This window comes from Platalea leucorodia (assembly GCF_965183815.1).
Source record: "Platalea leucorodia genome assembly, chromosome: 4".
NCBI classification, from domain to species: domain Eukaryota; kingdom Metazoa; phylum Chordata; class Aves; order Pelecaniformes; family Threskiornithidae; genus Platalea; species Platalea leucorodia.
Window position 1 is genome coordinate 18,974,261 of NC_138826.1, and position 22,530 is coordinate 18,996,790.

A 22,530-nucleotide genomic window follows, 5' to 3' on the forward strand; every position below is an offset into this window, starting at 1 on the left:
TGACATTTTATGATAATGCTATGTTATAAGATATAAGACAATAAAAATCTCAACATTAAAACATATACAATACATTTTAAGTTCTTTTTTTTGCATCCTTGTTTTTTCAAATGTTAGGTGTATTGATAGCACATTTTCATACTTCACCACAGGGAAAACTCATCCTTAATTTTAAATAAGAGTGGAACATCCTGTGTAGTCTCACAACTCCAGCAGCTTGGCTTTTAAAGGAACACCAACTATTTGAACTTTGATCATAAAACTTTAAGAATTGGTAAATCTGTTAGTGTATTTTGGCTCTACGTATTATAATTCACTTGTCAGGTATCTAGGACTCACACTTATATTTAGATTGATCTCTTATTAAGAAGTTACCGCAGACTCCTACCAGAGGTTCCAGTTAAGACAGATATCAGTACTCCTTAAGATAATTTTTTTTTTCTACTGAAATAACTATTTATTTCATTAATATTTAAAAGCAACAACTATTTGAGAGTTTTCAGCTTTTTTAGAATAAATTAAAATTCATTATAGTTTTGCAAAATTCCAGGCTTCCCAGAATCTTCTATGACCTTCCATTTTGCTTTTATTATTGTTTTTTTTCCCGAACCATCAAATCAATGTCCTGTAAATTCTTTGCTATGAAAGACTGACTGCTTTTTCCTGTTGCTGTAGAAGCCAAATTATAGTCTTATAAGGTTGTTTATATCACAACTTTCTAAGCTGGTAACAGTTTTAATTTAGTGTAAGTAACAAGCATATAAAAGTCAAAGCAACTCCAGGAAAAATGGTGGCTCTATGGACGTAGGATTTTTCTAATCTGATCAGGTTAGTAGTACATATAATCTGAAAAACTCTGTCTAGCAGCATCAGATTCTTCACAGAAAGACTTTGAAGTCTTTTTCATTTCAGAATTGCCAAATAATCAGTTGCATACTGTTAAGATTTCATCCTGATCAGTCTTGCATGGCTCCCTTCCGACACAAATTCAGTGCAGTTATTCTGCTCTCAACAACAAAGGAATCCTTCACACACTTTCGTGGTGTGTGACCAACACAAACAGGTCCCTGACTTCCTCTGGTCCCCAGACCTCCTAATTCATGTTTTAGCATTGCTTGGTGACTCGTCCCCTGGCCAAAGACTCCCAGTTAAACTACCAGATAGATCCAAACCTGGGTTTGCCACATATTCTTGGTGCAATTACAGAGGCTTCATGTCTCAACTTAAGCTTCTGACTTCTCTAAAAATAACCCAATTACTGCTACTAATCCACATCTTACACACCCGATCCTAACCATTGGACTGTGTTAACACTGGACTTGGGAAAAATGTTTTGGAAACTTATTTCAAACAAGGATGGGTTCTATTTCCAAGCACACTGTTTATACATACAGTTTTCCCAACTGGAACCTCTCATGTTAGTAGACTATTGTTTGCATTAGCCTTCATTTTTTTTTAATTTGTCAACGCTTTTGGCTCAAAATTGTCATCTGCTGCTGCAGTTAAGACCAATGTACAGCTTCTTAGAGTATGTGATTCTCACTCTAGTAGGCACTTATAAATGCATTTATTACATATACTGTTCAAAATATTGGTCCCTTTTGAGCCAAGAAAGGCTCAATGAGAACAGTGAATTTGATGGAACAGTGATTAAAATGGAAATAGAAACAGATGCAGACAGTGAACACTTTCTCAATGTCATTTTATCTGATTCCTTAAGCAACTGTTATCCAAATATTTCCTTGACATTTTTCCATAGGGCAACCACTATAGTGCTCAGGACATTGCTATAGTCTTGACATGCGTCCTCCCTCAGAACAGGCTATGACAGATTGTCCTAATAATCAGCAGATAAACAGTAAATCTTACCGTGCTCATCCACTGCTCGATTTAAATCGGATTTCCAAGCATCATCTTCCCACATCCATCCAAGAGGACATGTGAACTCACGTGGCGGTGGAGCTTTTTCTCCATTCTTTTATGTAGGGAAAACATAACAGTTCTGTGCATTAGTAGATGAAATACATTGTGTGGCAAATCCTAGAACTCCTTCTCTTAAACCTTTACTTATCCAGTTGAAAATATAAGTCTCACCACATCTGTGTAACTTTCTTCAGCTGCTTTCCATTCCCCTCCAGGATAGCGACTCTCATTTTCATACACTTCATCAGTAAACTCAGTATGACCAGCATCAGCTTCAGTCAACAAACTGCAAGTCCAAAGCAAATATAATACTAAACTGAATGTATTTTAGTTAGCTACAGAGAATATATAGAAACAATGTACAGAATGTGAACATGTGCTGAAATTTTGGATTGTCCATCTTTGTGAAGTTCTATTTATTAATAGAGTACAGCGTAGCCCTCATCTATATGAGTGCTACTTATTTCCTTAGAATGTCTTCCTAAAACTGAAGCAACTCCAGTAGTAGTAAGCAATAGGAGGAACATTACTCATGAGTGACTAGCAGGAGTGTTTTAACTGCTGTGTTATTCAGGATCTGCTTTCAACGCTTCCTTTTGGAAAAAGAAAAGACCTCATATATTAAATGTAGGAAAACGCAGACTGCACATAACAGTTATATGCACCTCTAATTTTTATATATCTTGCTATGCACTAAAATTTGGCAATGTACTTAATTTTGCTCCCCTTTATACTGTTGACAAGGCAAGTAATCAGTTGTCTAATATTTTTCTAACTTGCAAGTAAAAGAATTAAGAGAACATTAAATCAGACAAAATAGCCTTGATTTCCACTTGTGATTCACCGTGGTTCAGAAAGCACTAAAGTATGTTCTAAAATGCCATCTGCTGGTCAAATAAAGCCATGCAGATTACTTTCCAATAAAAGCAGATGCAAGGCACAAACGTGCTTATGCATTTTAACAGTAGGGTTTTTTTCCACTCTCTGAGAAAACATCTCCATGTCTGTTATTGCTTTTCTTTATGTCAGATTATTCATTGAAATAAAAACTATTAATTGAATATGAAAATAAATCCATCCATTCATACCTATAAACTGATATGATTTTAAAATGGATCAAATAATAGCACATATTTTTCCTGCACAGTTTTCTATAGCAACAGTCCTGTACTTTTTTTACCATCAGAACACAAGAATTTAAAATGGGCTGAACCTTTTCTTTTAAGAAAAAAGAAAATCATCTCTTTCTCATGCTAGCTTTTGTTTATGAAAGAAATAATTTACCCAGTCTGGTTTAAAGTGTGGCAACACAAATAGCTGAACTGGCACAACTCAGGAGTTGAAAATCTCTGACAGAGCAAGACTGAACCTGCTAGAGCTGGGGGAGGATTGACACCTCATGAATTCGGTCCGCCAGGTGAGGAATTGTCATATGGCACCACAACCTTAGGCTCTGAAAACAACCCCTGCCTTGAGTCAGTTTGAGAAATAACCTGTGACAGTTGTTTAATGAAGGCAATGGAACTTCTCAACATTTAGTGAAATAAACACAAAACCCCATCCACTGTACGCGAATGACCATGCAAACGCTACAATGGTGTTGATACAACATGAACTGCAGATTTATACTGGATGTCAGGGTTAAGTTTCTATCTGTAGAAGATCTAGCTATCTAAGGGTCTTGTCTGAAACCATCATAGCAGGATCTGAGAACCTCACATAGACACAAGTGATCCTCACAGTAGCTTTCTAGGAAAGGAAAACTATTATTATCCCTTTTTTAAAGATGAGGCACTGAGACACAGAGAATATAAGCAATACGCCCATCATCACATGGAGACTTCTAAACCATAAACTGGTAACAACGAAATGGATGTATTCTTTCTGTTGTATGTTTTATTTTACTTTTTAAAAAAGGTAACGTTAATTTTAGTGTTATTAACTAGCTTTGACTATTGGCTGGCTTTTGCTGTCCTAAAAAGTTCAGCTTAAAATCTCTTTCTCAGACAAGAAAACAGAGAGGAGCTTTTACTCTACACTCTGAGATTAAACTCCTTTATTCTTGCCCACATAAAATTAAAAAAATCTGACCTTCTTTCAGGATCAACCATCCATTCTCCTTCCCACTCCCAGCCCTTTGGGGGTAGAAAGTACTCCCTTTTCAGTTTGATTTTTCCTGTGACATCGGAAAACTTGTGGCGACCAACAAGTCCTGAGGTACCCCACTTGCCAAAAAGAAGAGCCTGATTTTCATACTGTTTGAGAAGAAAGAAAAAAATCAGTACTTTAGGAATAATAAAAAGCTTTCAGAAGGAAAAAAAAAGAGAGAGAGATTTATGTAACTGTTACAACTGAAACATTCCTTTCTCTGAAATTAAGTACTCCTTTCCCACATTACTCTGCAATGTCATGATTGATTTCTTTCCTTCATTTTCTTCTATGCTGCCTGGTAAACAATGATTCCACTGCTAAACTAAACTATCTTCTCAATTTAATGTCTCTCTACAACTACAGTCAGACTTCCTTCAAATTAAAGCTTTGTTGAATAAAATTCCATTACATTATTCAAACAAGTTTCTTCTATTCCCTAAATGCATGATCCTCTCATTCTTTTCCATCTCAAATCTCCTCCTATTCATAATCTCTTCTTTCGTAACATGTAAAACTGAATTATAGTCTTATCATGGAAGCTACCAGGGGCATGATTCTGATGCCAGCCGAGTTTATATAGTATATTTTCCTTTATGCTAATGGAATTATTTGTAGTTTATGATGGTCCTGAGTTTTCTGCTCTTATTCCTGTAAAAATGTTGGATTGCTGTGTGAAGAGCAAAAATGAGATATTCAATAGCCTCTTAAACTCTATATTTAAATAATGGCTTTGAACATCCATTGACTATTTTAAGTGACTTACTACAGCACTACTAAATATTTAAGTATAGGTGCAATGGTGACACAAGCCTCTGTAAAAATGTATTGTTTCATTAGCTATTATACTGATACTGGATTATATGCACTATCAGGTGATGGGGCATATAAAAGACACCTGCCAGTCACCATTATCATTCAAAATCTCTATTATATGCTGTGGGACTATTTCAAGCATGTTTATTTCAAATTTGTCAACTCTTACCATTGACATGTTATCATATTATGGCCTTTTGTCAGCAAAATCTACTGGTTTTGACCAGTTTTTCCTGTAACAGTAAATTTTCTACTGCTACGAAAGAACCATTATTAAGCAAAACCACTTGTATCCAAGTATCATTTGTAGAAGTGAAGCAGCAATTAAAATAAAAGGGTTATTCACATGTCAAAACATAATGGTCTAGATCCCAATCTTAATTACACTGATAAAAATCTAAAATAAATGTCTTTGAAATCACTGGAGTTAACCAGATTTTTACCCGATTAACCAGTTCAGAATCTGGTCTGCTGAAGTTTGTCTGGTAGGCACAATGGACTTGATCGTTAATTGCCTTGAATGGGGTCTACTTGTTTCAGTATAATAAATACTACTCTCCCTTTCTGCCCAGCATGCAAAAAAAAAAAAAAATTCAAAAGGGCTCCAATTTAATTGAATTCCTAACACTCAGGTCCAAGTTTAAAGTAAGAAAGCAATGATGGACATACCATTTCTGCAAAAACACTGAACGTTCCCTCTGCAAAGCTATTAAACTTCTTTTCAACTGCACTGAGCCCAAGCCAAATGTTAATTCGCAACTCCACAGGCATTTTGACGTCTTTCGTCTTGTCCTGTGGGTACTGGCACACGAACAAAAAAAGTTATTCTTTGTTATGTTATGCAGGTATTGTAGCTTTCAGTAAAATATATACAATAACATAGAGATCTAAGTAATAATACATTATTTATTTATCTTTTCCTGTACTGCATTTCCTCAAAAGCCAATAATAACTAGTTCAGGAAGGAAACATTCCTTAAATGGTACCTGCCTAGGGCATATAAAAACCAAACACAGTAACAGTAGTATCATCCTTGTTCCTGTATATTCTCTCCCAAGTTCATCCAGCGATGAGTTTTTAATTATAACAACAACTTAAAACTTCAATGTTGATGTTAGTGTTTCTCATAAGGAGGCTCTGGAAATGCAGAGGTTATTCAGAACGGTTCACTAAATATAGAAGCAATGCATCACAACATGCATGATAAGGGGGCTTGCATAAAAACATGAAGACATAGGCTTATCTGCATTGAAGCATTAATCAATATAACTACTAGCACATGGACAAACTCTGTAAATGCTCTACATGTAAATGCTCTGTAAACGTTCTACAGCCAGATTGCCTTTCTTCTGGTTAAGTTTATTCCAATTAAAGACAATATAAACTTAAATGCAGAAAGGCATTCCTATTCAAGAGTAAGACTCAATGCAGAGAGAGATACTAGGGAACTTCTGGGTGTAGACACACTCTATATTACTTCCAGAGAACCATCCAAAACTTTGAATAGGTTTTTGGAACTTCTCTGCCTTACACTAATAATTCCCTTTGAAAGCCTCCATTCATTTCCAACCCCAAAACATCAACCCCCATTAACACTTTAAAAGTCCTATCACAATTTTGAGCTCTTTCAGAAAAGCCTCAGAGTTTGGGGCTGATGCTGGTTCTAACTGGCTTATGATGAACTTTACATTACAATTTCTGTGATATTTTGAAGAAAGTATATGCATTTGGCTTTTAATCTGTCCTGAGTTTTGACACTTCGTTGTTCATAGTTTGTTTGCATGTTTCATGCTCATGTTAGAAGGCATCACAATTTAGCAAGTCAGAGTTAATTATTTTTTAAGGGGAAAGAAAAAAAAGTACCTTTAGGAAGACTGTTTGGGTCTTTCCACAATATTTACCAGATGATTCGGGGCTCGTTGTGGAATACAGCACTTGGTGTGCGGGAACACGAGCATAAGCCAGTCTTTTCTCCCCTCGGATCATCCATATGATTACATCAGGCATACTGTTTTGTGGCTGTGGGTTATTTGTGGGGAAAAGAAAGTTAAGAATGGTAATTAACAGAATGTTAAACTAATCTAATGCTTAGACAACAGAAACATAAATTAGGATTTACGTCAAAGGATTTATCACTTAGAATCAATAATTAACATGAATTTATGATAAATAGTGGAAATTGTTTTATTTTGCAAGTAATGCAATATATAGTTTTGAAACAATCATTAAAAATACCATTGAGATTGTTGGAAAGCGAGTAAGTTTTATTAAAAAAAACAGTTCCTATATCTTTTGCAAATTTTTCTAGAGACATTTTGTATCTCAGTTACTTTATGGCGACTATAGTGACTGATCTCAAATGCTAATGCTTTGGATTGACCTGCTACATATTTAAGTGCTTGTAATGCTTCCACGTTAAGGGTAGATCATCATAAGACTTTTAGCAGAAGACAGAAACAGCCTACTATTTTTTTGCAGCTTTGTGCACACCTTTGTATGTTAGCTGCAAGTCTGCCAAATTAACTGCTCGTTTTTTTTTAAACCAGTAACTTTTCAAAGCAGAAGTGACAAAGAAAAAATAAAACCTTTCTACAATGTTGTGAAAACCAATTATGAGATAACAGAGATGAAAAGTTAAGATGTTGCTGAAAATTTAAAAAACACAGATTTAACTCTGTTAGAAGTTGATTACTACGGCTAACAAGCTGCAGAAGTACAACATATATCCTGCAATCCCTGAACCAGCAATGTGACCTGCAATTCTGGAAGAAAGGAAAGGACAAAATACTGTCACTTTAAACAGAATAGAGTCTGTTCTACAGAGTGGTTATTTCCCAACACACATGCTCAGTGAAGACAGCTAACACACTAGAACATTATATTTAAATAAATCCTAATTACACAGGGGAACATGTTTACTTTCACAGCATCTAAAGTTACTATTCTAAGGAGAGTGGATATTGCTTGATCAGCAGGGAACATGACACCAGTTTGTGTTGGACAGCTATTTCTAAACTAACTGAATCACTGGTATTGTGTAGTACTAACCTCTTCACTCAGTTGCAGTAATTTATCCAACCAATCCTCAATTTCTGTCAGAGTGGCTTTCACATCAGTAGCTTCATTTCTCATCCTTGCTGCTGCTTCTCCAATCTGTTTGAGAGACTTGAGGCGCAGTTTTTCTATCTGAGTGTCAAGGACTGTAATATTAGATTTGCCTTCTATGAGGGGAAATGGTTTACTGAAAAGAGAATTTTTATTATGGTTAATAATCTAAGTGGATTTTATTTAGCCATGCACTAAATGCAGACATGCATATAGTGGCAACAGATTGAGTGCTATTATTCCCTTTGACTGAAAACCACCGGAATAGTGCTATAGCATCTATTTCTGCAGAGATTTCCACCTAACAAAGTGTTTACAGTAAGCAAGGGAAATGCTGTGCTTACATAACAAGCACCAACATAGAATAGCTTGAGGTCTATGCTATAATGTAATTGCTGCTAACCAAACCAAGCAAAATCCATTTCCCTATACATTCAAATTAGAAAATTATTGTCTCATAATGTACATCTCTAAGATTAAATCAGTGCCTTCAGACCAAGATTAGGTTCCTTTCCTTCACTGGAAACTGTAAATTCTCAGAAACTCAATACACAAATATGGCTTGTGTCTATGACTAGAGTTTTCTAACCCTCTGGCATGAAAACATCAAAGAACTCTAAAAGAAATCCATGACACAGAACTTCTGAGTCACCAGAGGGCAGAGTAACTATTCAATGGAACCAAGAAATCCTATAGCATCACAGTAGAGCCCAGGAAAAATGAGGTTTTTTGAGTTGGTGGAGGTTTGAGGAAAAGGCAGATTTTCAAAGACCAATGACTATATCCCTTTAACAGAGCTCATTAAGAGGTCTTTAATACGATACTTTAAAAAAAAAAACTTCCAAAGACACTGCCAAGTTTGAAAAGACCAACTCTTCTCTGAGCTTACCAGTAAATCACGGGATTTCCTCCCTCTTCAGTGTCAGAAATAACATTGAAACATGGGTAAACAAAAGGTACGTGAGGAATTCTAAAGAAGGCAAGATGGTAGAAAGGCAACAGAAATCCACAATTTCACATTTTCAGAATAGTCCTGCCTTAGATTTTTTTCAAGATATGCTGTTTTATTACTGTCAGTGACGAAGATAAAGGAGAATTACAAAACTAGATGGGTGACTTCATTGGCAATATCCATGCTGTTTTACTAGTTTCAGAGACTTTTGGAATTCCAGTTCTCAGGTCAATTCATAGGGGTAATCAGTTTTATAGTCCTTAGAATTTGTTTTCTGACTTAGTAAAGGCCATAGAAAAGATTCTGAGCAAGCCTAGAATGATAACATAAGAGATAAAAAAGGTACTTTTACCTTATATCTTCTGTAAGTTCATCAATCAGCTTCAACCACATCTCAGCTAATAGGTTTTCAGAAATTTTAGCCTGCATTCCTGATTTTAAGGTGGCTAAGTTGGATTGCTGAGGAATTTAAAAGAAAAGGATTTACACTTATAAACTTCCATTGTGGTTTATGGTCAATATGAGTTTCAAGACTTTAATCCTATTTATTTGTATGTATAAAGCCCAAATCAATATAAAATAAAAAGATATTCAAACTTGATTCATTTTTAACAGGACTATTCCTATGTTCTTTCTCACTGTATTTAACAATACATGATATTGCACCTAACTTCCAAAGCAAATAACAGTTCAACAGACTTAACATGCCCTTAACCAACACCAAGGACTCTTCCTTCCTGTGGGAATTCCCTGAAGATTCAAGCAGGATTGTGGTGGGCTTTGCCAGAATACAGACCTACAATTAGCAGTGCCATTTGTTACACTGAGCTATGTTTAATTTTGAATAGAAAAAAAGGAGGGAAAAGTGTCAGAAAACCGTTCCATAATTTGCTCAAAATGTCATGTTTTGATTACACCTCTAAATGAAAAAAAGTAAAAATGAAAAGCATATCAGCAAAAGAAAGATCTTAAGTGTCTTACCAGTCTTTCAGCCATGGTAAGGATTACATTCACAGGGTCTAATCTATGACTTATGTCCTCCCAAAAAGAAGTCAGCGTTACAACTGGCTTCGTGTTTGCCCATGGCAAGTAGTAATAATAATTACCTGGTGTGAAACATTTGTATGTTAAGAGTTAGAATTTATGGCAGGAATACATACTGTACACTGCACAAGTTGCTATATTTATTTCATTTATGCACTACAGTTCATTAATAATGTACAAGCTAGTCCAAACTTATCAAAGGATTTGTATTTTTCAGCCACTGTAGCATCTGTTGGATGGTAAACTTTTACTTCAAACTGTTTCAAAATCCAATGGATTTTTTTCAATAAATTATCTCTTTAACGTGTTCATTATTCTTTCCCATAATTTACCAATGTAGATAGCACATTAATATAAGTGTATCCTGAAATAAAATATTCAAATAATTATTTTCCAGAGTAAACCTGATTACTTCATTTAATACATAGAAAAAAATAACTCCTACTGTTTACAGTTAATAAAAAAAGTTATAGCCAAAATATATTTTCCTGTAATCTAGCTAGGTTGGTTTCTTCTAGGCTGCCAGATACCTGGTTTAAAAACATGTTTTTATTGTATTCTAAATCAGAATGTTCAAAGGGTATTTCCCCTATCTATTCCCTAGTTTTCAGATACCTGTAAAATAATGTGATTTTTTTTCTTGCCAATTTTCCTGTGCACATCTAGTACACGGTCAAAAGATTTCACTGAATTCTGTGCAAATTTCTTTAATAACCTCAGCAGGCTTTGCAGCATGTATTCCATAAATTTAACTTCATCTCAAAAGCTATGAAGAGCCACACGTTCTTTTCTGTCACATTTTCAATAAGTTTATAGTGCAGTTAGGGCTGTCATTCCAAAGATGTAAAAGCACCTCGAAAAGAGAATTTTACATGATTTTATCCTCATACCAGCAGCATCCTTACCATCAAAAACAGCACGACTGTACTGAGTTGTTGATGCCAAAGGTTTACAGGTGGTATCAAACTTGTTGCCATAGTTACCAATGCTAACTTCAAACTGGATAGGCTCACCAGTGTCTTGCAGCATGGTAGCAGAATGAAACACAGCAGCCAAGCAGAACTTTCGTCTGCGCTGGTATTTCTACAAGAAGAACCTTTTTAGTTGTATTTCAGTATTTGTAAAACAGGATCCACAACTATAGAAAACAATAGCAGTTTCCTTAATGGAAATAACAATTTAAATATTTTTACTAGGTTCTGAGAAGCAACCAAAAAGATATAATGTGTGTATAATAAATTACTGTATTTGAGATTATAAACATGTTTCAAATCAACATTTCATGCTATGAAGGTATGACATTTTTGTAGCCACACCATCGATAACCACCTCTCTTAATTCTGAGATTCAACTCAATTGTTTCAATTTTAGTAAGTTAGATCATTCCCCAAAAATAACCAGCTGAGGCACATCTCCATTATCAATATTGACAACAAAACAAGGATTTACCTCAACAACCAGTAAGTCATCATTAGGAATCATCTCTAACTTTTTATTATCAGGTTTGCTTTCAAGTATTGTAGATAGTTCAACAAGAATTCTCCCTCTATAAGCAACTCCTTCTCCCTGTAACATAATCACACATTGAATCCAATTTTATATATTTTTACTAAAGTAGCATACTCTTTCTTTAGCTGTACATGATTCTGGCTACACTGAAGTGTTCTCAAAACTTCTGCAAAGGCATGGATGCACATATATGAACAAATGAAATAAAGCAGTTGGCTTTAATTAATGCTAGAAGTGAAAAATATATATTTACGAAAACAAGGAAATAAGAAATACAAATTCATGCAGAGATTCAGATAGTGAAAATCATCAAAACCACTGCTGCTCCTTCAAAAACACCTTTAAAACAAAACCACCTTTAAAACAAAACCAGATAAAAATGGAAAATACTGTCATACTTCCTTATTAATCATAAATATAAAATATTATTCAAAAAGAAACACCAAAGGGAGCGTAATGTGAAACAAAAAAACCCCCATTAAATTCACTAGAAACAATTGGGGTTAATCCTTTTCTTAAAAACAATGAATAAAGAAACTGACCTTTCCAAAGTTCAATTCATCGTATGGGTCTGGGAATCCAGTGTATTCTCTTGGACTTCCATAAAAGTTTAGGTAACAAGGCCCAAAAGTTGGTAAAAAGCCAACTTCAGTTTCTCCTGAGTTTACTAACAGAAAACATTACCATTATATCTTTGTTAATTATCATTCAGAGCCAGAAAAACAATTAATATTACTATCAAACCTAGTAGAACAAATGTTAGATATTTATTAATTAGTTATTAGTTATTAGTAAAGTAAGAACACTTTATTCTCTGGGTATACTATATGAATTTAAAGTAATTATACCAGTGACTACTTGTTCGTAACCTCCTCCTTCATTGTACGATACTTACTAGATTCTACTTCATGCAGTAAAAAAATCACAGAATAAACAGAACTTCTGCCCCACTCCAAATACCAGGTTTTCATTTATGTGAAAGAGTAATACACTCTTACGTTAACAGAAAATTTTATTTTCTGTTAACATAAAATCTGTATTTTCTAGAAATATATGAAACTGAGTAAAACAACATTTGCAATTATTTAAATGCATAGGCCATTGTTCTAGCTAAACAACTACAAAAAAGATGCACACTGTAGCGGAAAAAACCCCCACTGTTTAGCATAGTTAATCCTACTGTTCTAATTTTTACTATAATTTTTCTGTGGTTATATTTCAGTGTAAAACAGACTACTGCAAACTCTAATCATAACTGCTACAGTGCATTATTTCTCACAAACTCCCTTTTCAGTAAGATAAAATGCATACAGGACTGAAAGTCTGCAAACTCAGTTAATTCTCAGTTATTTCCAATGACAATAAACTTTAATTTGTATACTATTCTTATTCCATGACTAACAAATTAAAATTTCCCAATGTCTTAATCTAGCTAAAAAAAAAAAAATCAATCAGGATTTAGATATTTTTGTGAGTTCTAATAGCTAAGCTAGGAAACTGCACACCAAAGCTATTGTTTATTTTCAGATATTTAAGATATCTAAGAACTTGAAAAGGTATTCCCAGTGCTAACACTTACTGTCATAACTTTGTATTTGTATTTGTATAACAGTGTTCTGGTTTTTAGCAGAAAAATATTTATGTAGGGAAGCCTTAGTTGTCTTACTATTGTTATCTTTTGGGTTTGCATTCATGCCTTGCAAATTTATTAGATTAATGAGATTCTAAAAAGCTCTTTTTAGAGCCAATTAAAATCTATACTTAAGCGAGTTAATTGTTCTTTCACTAACAATCATCAAACACGTGCCAAGGCTATAGATTGATAAATTTGATGAGTAGCGGAGAGAGAATTAGAACAAGGTAAGCAACACACATGCAGAAAAACACTACATAGTTTTGAGTGAACAGGAAAGATGTTATATTCTTTTCCTTCTTGTATCCTAGCTTTTGTGTTTGAACAAATGATCCTGGTATAAAAAAAGATGAGAATCGGGTTCTCAGGCTTGCAACAGATATCACTTAGAGTGACCTGCAGCACAAAGAAGGATCCATTTATCACAGGAAAGGATGGCTGAGATAAGAAAGTGAAAATAAAAGACTACACCTTGTATGACTTTGCCACTGTGACTACTGAGTGACAGAAATGGATAATTAAAATGAATGTGACATCTTGATATAATTTCCTGTCAACACATCACATAAAATCTGCAAAATATAAAATAAAGATTTGCAGTTCTCTATTTTGCATTTATATACCTTCACATCCTTACATCTGAATCAGAAACAGATCGAAATTTGAATGAAAAAGAATTCAGATTCTTGTTGGAATACCATCGAATTTTTTAAAAATTCTAACACTGAACTGCTCACATCAGATCTCAATATGACTAGATTTAAGGTACAGATCTGTGTTAATACATTCACTACTTACTGATGCCAATGAATTAAACAGAATATAAATTTTAAAACAAAACAACAAACAAAAAACCTCCTTCCAAACCTCAAATAAAAATAATATTTTTGTATTTGTTTACATTTAAAATGCAATTGTTTACATTTAGGAGGCTGATGATCACATATTACAGAAAGTGATTCCAAAAAATTATTTCAACCTTTAACTTAATATTACTTTATTAAGGAAGAAAGATAGTAAACGAAGTATTTGTGTGGATGAATGTTTGTTACGTTTCAACTGCATGCCAACTGTATTTATTTCTCACTATATAAATATTTACCACAAAGTCTTTCAAAACTGGATGTCAACCTCAACAGTTATGTAAAAAGCCATCTCTCCAGGTTTTAACAGAATCGGATTTCATTTTTCAGACTTTATTTATATAGCTAGCTAGGCATAAGCAAAACAGCCACTAACTATTTTGGGCAGTAATTTACTTCTGCAGGGCTCTGCAGCTGCAAATATAGTTGCGATCTCATAGCTAAGTTAAAAATTGCAAGCCATTGTTAGACTAAGAACTTTATAATTGAAGCAACTGCATGCTCAACTCTAAAATACAGCTTGAAGCACCAGCCAAACAGAAACATTTTCAAACCAGTTCCAGTGCCAAAACTGTTGTATACAGTTAGTTATGTTTGATACTCTTTGATCATAATGGTGAAGTCTTTTAGACAAGTAATTATTAAAAAATATTTTTTAAGATGATGGGTTTTCTTGGGTAATACTTCTCAGTTTGGGCAATGGAAAGCAAAATCAGTAACAGACGAAGATATAAACCTTCATATGATGAAGCCCCTGTTCCCGAAGATGAAAATTCTATATTACAAAAAGAGAAGAAGTTATATGACAAGTGACAATAGCATTTTAAAAACAAATACATCTCAAAGCAATCTGCTTTTAAAATAAAGTTGAAGACCTGAGAAAAAATAAAGTTCATGTGGGCTAGAATTTTGCTTCTTGATTAAAATATGAAGGTATTACTCTACATGTACAAATGCCAAAGAAAAAAAAAACCAGCATGTAGCTGACAAAATATACTGCTTTGATGCTTCTGTTTCAGCTTTGTATAGTTCTCCTTCCAACAAAATAAAATTTTATTTTAAAAATTATTTTAAAATCCTAAGGACGTTTAAGAAAACCACTGCATTTCCAGGCCCATTAGGATATCTTCATTTACTGAAGACCAGAGACTAGTTCAGTTTCCCAATCCTTTAGAAGACAGAACAGGCTTCAGGCATGGCGTTGACCTCAAGGGAAGATAATCTGCGAGTTTACATGGAAATGGCTACTCCAATGTCAGTACCTCAGTAGAGAGAGAATCCAAATAAGATTTTCCCAGTTACTAAGTGCCTCGGTTTGAAGTATAAACGAGCTGTGACTCAGCAGCAGTTCAAGTTACACACTTATGTGGGTAGTACAAGTGATCTCTCCAGGGCTGAATTTTCCCCAACAGCCCAGCCCTTCTGTCGTTGATTTCCCATTGCCTTTTTCTGTAACCCTTTCTTTTGCCTCTGGTTGTGTCTGGGATATATGAAAAGAATGTTTGCACAAAGTCTTACTTCAACAGCAGTACTTCTAAGAGGACTGGCTTATAAGCTTGAAGTTACATGACTGAAAATGCAGTTCCATCTGATAAGATAAATACTTGGCTCAAGTCACTACAGGATTGCAGCCACTAATTCTGTTTTTAAACTCCTGACATAGCTACCAACTTAAGGACAAACTGGTCTGTCCCAGACAAGTACTTATCATATAGATTTCACAAACACAACAGAAAAGTTAGTAATTTAGATTCTCATTGTGGCAATGGTGGAAATGGTTTTGAGCCAGTGTCCTTCAACCTAGTATCAATAGATAAATAAATGTTAAGCCCGTTTAGCCATGAACTTTACAATTCTCTGTGGACAACTAATATGCCATACTATGTTCATTAAAAAGACAAAACATTTTTTTTGGCAAATTAACACAGAATCCTTGTCATGGAGCTGGCTCAATTGTATGGAAGATCTTGCTACAAAATGAAGAGGAGATTATAGATATAGATCACAAAGAAATAATCAATAATCACAACATTGTATCAGAACATAAATGTAACGGGATTTTTTTTTATATTTCCCAAAATCTTGGCACAAAAAATGTTTCTTATAATATTGTAAAGAAGAGTTTTATTACAAAGGTATTGTCCAATGGGGACAACACGTTAGGAACTTCATATCCTGCCTAACTAAATTTGTTTTATGGCAGTTAATCAGTTTTGATTTTTAGTTTTTATGAAATTACATATCCAGTCACCTATACTGATTGAAGCACCTAAGTTAATTTTCTGCGATCACAGCATTGCAAGTAAAATCTTCATTCATTGAAGCTATGAAAATAAGGGTTACTAAGTAGTAATTTGGAGCACTCATGCAATGAGATGCAGTGCCCATTTCTGGTAAGCTACTGGTCAGAGCAAAGACTGATCCAAGTTCCCCCAGTACCCGAAAGCAGCCTAGTAGCATACCGGAAATGAGCAGATGGTTCTAGATGGTTCCTGTAGGCTAAACTACTCAGTAACATTCCCAGCTTTTAGGTTCTGCTCCCCGAGAAAGAACAGACACGCTTATAAGGAGGCAAAAGAAGTCTTGTCTACTAGTGCCCAATGAAGTAGTGATTCTGAGACAGTGATTCCAGATTGTTTTAAAATTACATGTCTTATTAAGTGTCTAGTAAATTTGCATATCTTACGATAGACTGTGATATCACGTAGTTTTCTGAATTTGGGAAAGTACTCACAAATTTAATTAATTAATTAACTTTATATATAACAGAACACTGACTTTTGAATTAGTTACTGCTATTTCCATGATAATGTGGTCTAGACATGAAAATTTTAATATTTTACTTTGAAAAGTCCCACAGTATGTTTTCTAGGAGCATTGTTTTGAAAACTCCAGGAACAGGTAATCTTGTTGACACATAATTGAGGAACTATAGGAAAATATACTTAGAACACTGATTTTTCTGTTCCTCATAACACAAGAGAAGATAGTAAGTTACATACTGCTCAATCAATTACCTTCAACTTCTCCTCCAGAAGAAGCAATTTTTGAGAGACTTAAATATGTTGTTCCCACTACGTCATTTTTTGTAAGACGATCCCTACAAAAAGAAAAAAAAGAAAGATTTTATTTAAATATAATGCTGGTCATTCTACACAGAAGCAAGCTACCAGTGACTAGATATACTCCAAGATGGCGTACACACATTTTATATCCCCTGGAATATATATCACATTTTATATCACCTTACTAACACAGATCGTAATGGCTAGTTACAAAAGTGGGCTGTATCATGAAGAAGTCACCTGACTTTTACACTGTCCCCTAAATAGCAATTGTGCTCAGTGCTCACCACACAAAATTAACAATGCTCCCATGTTACACTAATCAGGTCTCTTGTAAAGAAACCATAAAGGAAGATACTTGAACACTTGCTTAAATACTCTCATAGACTGTAAAAATACCTGACATCTTCTGTAGAACCAGACTTTGCTTCATTTAATATAATTTACCTTGTCTAGTACTTTGATGAAAAGTCATAACTCACCAGTCAACAATTGCAAGTTTTATTTTCTCACACATCGAGGGAAACTGAAAAAAAAAGCATTTAAAATAGAATAACCCATTACTTATTTCATCTCTGTAATGTTAATGCCCTGTGTTCCAAAAGGATGGCTGCTTTTTACAGAAACAAGAAAAAAAACCTGACCTTGATTTGAAGATAAATAATTTGATTCCACTCTGGATTAGCGTTTTTCTCAATTATATTTGTGCAAACCTGCAAAAAAGGAAATCAACGATACAGCACATCAAAGATAAAAAAGCATATACTAGCTATGATTTAGGATAAATCATATTCTGTTTGGCAAGATGAGGGGTAGTAGTTAATGATGAATCCTGAGTAGTTTATTCTGCAACAAGCCCTTATTTTTCCATTGGTAAATACTGCTAAACCAATCTACATATGCAACATTAATGACTATTGGAGAGAAAAGAAAATTTTGAAACACTGTTTAAACCTGAGACTGGAGTTACCCTACAGGAAAAAAGCTTGCTATTTACACCAGGTATAATTTCACACTAGTACTGATCTCTTTTATCACAGCAGAGAAACGAGACAAAGGAATGACTTGATTCCAGCTTGCTTTATGATTTTAGAGTAGATGAAGAATATATTCTATGGGAGAGCCTATATTGTTTGCTAGTCATGTCTACTGAAGATCCTCTACATTACTGGGCGTGGCAACTTGACTATATAACATAATAAAGGACTGACATTTTTCTTCTTAAAAAAAAAAAGGAAAAAAGATTGGCCAGCAACAAATATAGGTTGTGCAATTGTGCTTCAGCTCAAATTTGGTATTCTAAGGAACACATTCAGGAGGCCAACTACCTCCTCCCGGAAAAAAAAAAAAAAAAAAAGTTGCAGAAACGACGAGCATCAACTCGGAGAACGAGAAAATCGGTAATGAAGTGAGGAGGAGGAGATGGAACTGGATCGGTCATGTCTTGAGGAAAAAACCAACAGAAGACTGCACTGTGGCCCTTGGGACTCCAGAGCACGCAGCTGCAGACCGATCGAAGTGGAAGAATGATGTTCGCGCCTTGTGTGCCTCCTGGCACTGAGAGAATTCAGATCAGATCAGAAGGAACACATTATTAATAAAATGTACAAATGCTGTCAACCTGTCCAGAAAGATCTGTACCATCAGTTACAAAAAGCAATCAGGAACAACCCATACGCAAGCAATCTAGCATGCATCAGTTCCTAGCATTTAGTCATACACTCCTTTTATTAGTCATCAGCTTTACACCTATTCTGCTGTACCTTGTAGTTTGTCCTCATTTTACAAAATTAACTTTAGGGCTAATGCTTTTTTATTTCCATAATTTCAGTAAACTTAAAAATTTATCTTGGCATACGAACTCTGTTCTCAGGACTACAATTAGAATGCAAAGATTCAGGTGTTTACTAAATTACCTTTTTCCCAGCAAAAGAAACTTCTACAAATGGATCTACCAGGTTTTTCTTGTCTGCTTCTCCTCCAAATATTTCCTTGACAGTCTGTGCAAAAGCATCATCCACTGGAGAGGTGTCAAAGAAGAAATTAACGTTTATGCTTTTTTATTATTATTTTATTTTATTTATTTATTCAGCCTAAATAATAAATTGCCCATAGCAATCCCACTGAAATCAACCAGCTTACAGATCTAGGTAGGGTAAAGTCTAATCTGATAAACAAAATTCTGAACTGTGTTGCTGGTAAAAATGGAGAATTTAAGCTTAGGAGCAATTTCAAGAACATAAATTTTTGAAACATCATAAGGAGTGCTGATATGCTCCCGAATTTAAAGGCATAGCTGTATTTGAAAAACATTATGCATGTACCTGTAGACATTGTCATCTGTTGTCACAAATATAGGTGAGAACTTATTCTAAGAAGGGATAAAGAGCCACCTATATTCTATCAGAAAACACATATGGCATATAATGAGAGAAATAGCCTTTTCTCAGCAATATAGGGTTGACACAAGTAAAATCTCGCTAAATAAATTAAGGTCAAACTGCTTACAAGCTCCCCTGCCCTCCAAGGCTGTTCATTTAAGCTTATGATGCTCAACTTATAGCCCATGAACCGCATGCAGCTTTCTGGCATAGAGCCAGTTCCAGTTACTTATTTCCTGTGGCCACTCAGGAGCAGGTTGCTGGCAATACAGACTGCCTTGGCCATCACAGCAATGGCTGACTGATTTCAGCAGTCCTGTGGCCTTTCCCCCATTGCAAAATAGCTGCAGCTATGAGCACCTGTGAAGAAGAATTAATGGATTGCTGGGAAAAGGAAGGTGCAGGGGGCCATCAGCAGTACTACTTATCTACTAGGATCTAAATGTCCTTGGAAAACAGGGCTGCAGGGAACTAGCTGTCTGATAACCTCTAAGTGGGCAGGAACTGGGATCCAACGGGAAGATGACACATGCACCGTATACTTGAGCTAGGCATGCACAGAACATCCAGCTTATCTGCAGATCAACTGTACTTGAATGTTCGTTTGTTACTTGCATGTAACTTCTGCGACTGGAGAAGGGCTAATGAAGATGACTCTTTCCCACTACCAGAATAACATTAGCCACTACCAGATTAACATTACTAATCTAATGGGTAATACATTAAATTATCCATTACAAGAATTAAGTAGACTTACTGAGCATTACCAAAGGACTTGAAATGGGCTACTTAAGCCATCACAGAATTATTGGCTCAAGTAACAATGTAAAACACTCAAGACCTTTTATGTTCAAGGAATGCTTCTGAACAGCTAACACAAATATTTCTAATAGTATCAAATACACCAATGGACAAGTAGTAAGAAGCTATGTACTTTGCGGAATGTCCTCAGCTCGGTAGATTTTGAGAAGGAAAGTGACCCATCGAAGTGCAATTCCAGCAGGCAATAACAGATTGCTCTCCACATCATCGCTTTCATTATCTCTTTCCCTTTTTTCAACCTGTTGGGAGATACAGTGCTACATAGTATCTGGTATATAAGAAAGACAGAGTAATGTACAGAATTAAGGTGATGAGTTAAACTGGTGCCCTCTTCAGATAGAAGACTGTTGTCAGAGTTTCATTAGAAAGAATGAGATTTTATCAAATTATTAAGCCACAAAAATTAATTCTACCTAAACTATTTTACTTACATTTCTATCTCTAAACTACTCAATTGCAGGAGCCCATTATAATCATACTTTTAAAATCATCATCATCATCAGATAATGATGATTTTGGCACTCATACAATGCCATCTTCATGCAATTTTCATACTTCTATCTCAAGATGGATATTGTGGTAAGGCATCTTACTGCAGTTAGAAAATGCATACAACTGTGATATAATTTACCAGAACTTACTGCTTCCTCCTTTAAAAATAAGTAGGAAATAAAAGATTTCCCCACAAATAACAAGACATATCCTTGTGATTTCAAGAATTACGGGGATAGCAGAAAGGAAGAGTTAATATGGAACAGGAAGGAGATCTTCCATGGTTCTGGGGACCATATTGTATTTAACTAAGGAGTAGCAGTATGCAAAAATCTCAGGCAGGAAGAACAGCAGAACTTAAACTACAGACAATGGTCAAGTAAGAAAAAAGTCACACAGAAAAGAAGGCCTGTTTTACCTTGACAGAACAGCAGACAGTTAGGTTTTGGATTGTTAAAACTACCTACTGCTTTCATATGCATCAAATTACTTGTGCCTAACTTGAAATTATTGATGGCTCTGATTTTCACCTGGCAAATATTTGGAGCTTTCTGGTACTCAGGTTTCTCTATGGGCTTGTCTACATTACATAGCAGAGGAGACATTCTTGACTTAGTCCTGGAGCTGGCATCAATATGTTGCTCAGCCTGATTAGCTATGCTAAAGAGAATTACATATTAGTTTGCGTGCAACACGAGGCTAAGACATCTCTGCTTCTTCCAGGATGTGAAGAAGTATCTACAGATGGTAGATCAACATACCCAGAGCTGGTCCAGAGGTTGCTTAATTGGACAGGATAACAAAATAAGCTTTGAGTTAGCCACTTAGTACTGGATGCCCTTGAAGCAACTTGTAAATCTTGTCTTACTTTTAAATACTGCTCACAGAGTGAATTATACAGTATTCAAAAAATGTCACGGGGACAGGAATAAATATCCATGGGGTGGAGAGGGGAAGAAAAACATTTAAATGAAACTTACTGGTGGCTCATCTCCAGTTCCCAGGACAAACATGCTGACTTTCATATAGCCTTTAGCTCCTGAATTTGTATCTTCAGGATCACTCAGCAAAAGCCATTTTCTCATGACTGCATGGCCTAAAATAAAACAAACACCACCACCCGCCCCCAGCAATGTCCATTACAAAATGGCAGAAATAAAATCAAAGCCAACTGTTCCAAAAGCATGCTTTATCCTAAAACTAATGATTTTAAAAATTTTTTCTGTCCTAAACAGGTCTCAATAGTGCCATCCATAACAAGAAATCTAGTGGTGTTAAAATGTTGTGGCATACTAATTCAGGGTCATAATTATAAAATATTTTTGCATTATTTTTCACATTTTAGGTCTTTGATATCAAAACTAATATCCAAATTTTAAGTGCTTGTACTTCATCTTGAAACCACTAAAAGGAGTTCTATATTGTTGGATTTTTTTTAGTTAATACTTAAAGCAGCAATCTCAAATAACTTTCCATTATCTTTCTTCTTTTACTTTAGAAATTTAATGAAATATTTCAACTTCAAGTTTCAAGCTAGGAAAGAAGCTCTGAAGTAACTGTTACTTACCAGGCTCATCATAAACATAGCCAATGTCAATCTGAAATAAAGATCAAAGGCATTACCTCTGAAGAAATACCAAAATAGAAAAATGCTAGGGCAACTCCCCTCAGTTTTTCATGAGTACTACTACATTGTTCTCGTCACAAACAAAATAAAGTTTATATAGCATATTTTTGGGAGGAGAAAGAGAAAATGCCTTACATCATTGAAAAATTA

The 22,530-nt window shown here is 34.9% G+C and overlaps 1 protein-coding gene across 2 annotated transcripts in view; it reads right to left on the minus strand.

Moving 5' to 3' along the window:
• Positions 1-22,530, minus strand: part of MYOF (myoferlin) — a gene marked incomplete at its 5' end in the record, with an annotated part of 71,604 nt that overhangs the window by 23,300 nt on the left and 25,774 nt on the right. For both annotated transcript variants that reach the window (XM_082308931.1, XM_082308930.1), the window contains 19 exons: positions 1,870-1,975; positions 2,095-2,209; positions 4,015-4,178; positions 5,557-5,688; positions 6,751-6,906; positions 7,936-8,128; positions 9,297-9,403; positions 9,926-10,050; positions 10,894-11,071; positions 11,438-11,554; positions 12,040-12,164; positions 14,730-14,768; positions 17,011-17,093; positions 17,541-17,584; positions 17,703-17,771; positions 18,975-19,078; positions 20,374-20,500; positions 21,734-21,849; positions 22,321-22,351. In XM_082308931.1, coding sequence (XP_082165057.1) covers positions 1,870-1,975; positions 2,095-2,209; positions 4,015-4,178; positions 5,557-5,688; positions 6,751-6,906; positions 7,936-8,128; positions 9,297-9,403; positions 9,926-10,050; positions 10,894-11,071; positions 11,438-11,554; positions 12,040-12,164; positions 14,730-14,768; positions 17,011-17,093; positions 17,541-17,584; positions 17,703-17,771; positions 18,975-19,078; positions 20,374-20,500; positions 21,734-21,849; positions 22,321-22,351 — 2,131 coding nt within the window. The remainder of the gene's footprint in view (positions 1-1,869; positions 1,976-2,094; positions 2,210-4,014; positions 4,179-5,556; positions 5,689-6,750; positions 6,907-7,935; positions 8,129-9,296; positions 9,404-9,925; positions 10,051-10,893; positions 11,072-11,437; positions 11,555-12,039; positions 12,165-14,729; positions 14,769-17,010; positions 17,094-17,540; positions 17,585-17,702; positions 17,772-18,974; positions 19,079-20,373; positions 20,501-21,733; positions 21,850-22,320; positions 22,352-22,530) is intronic.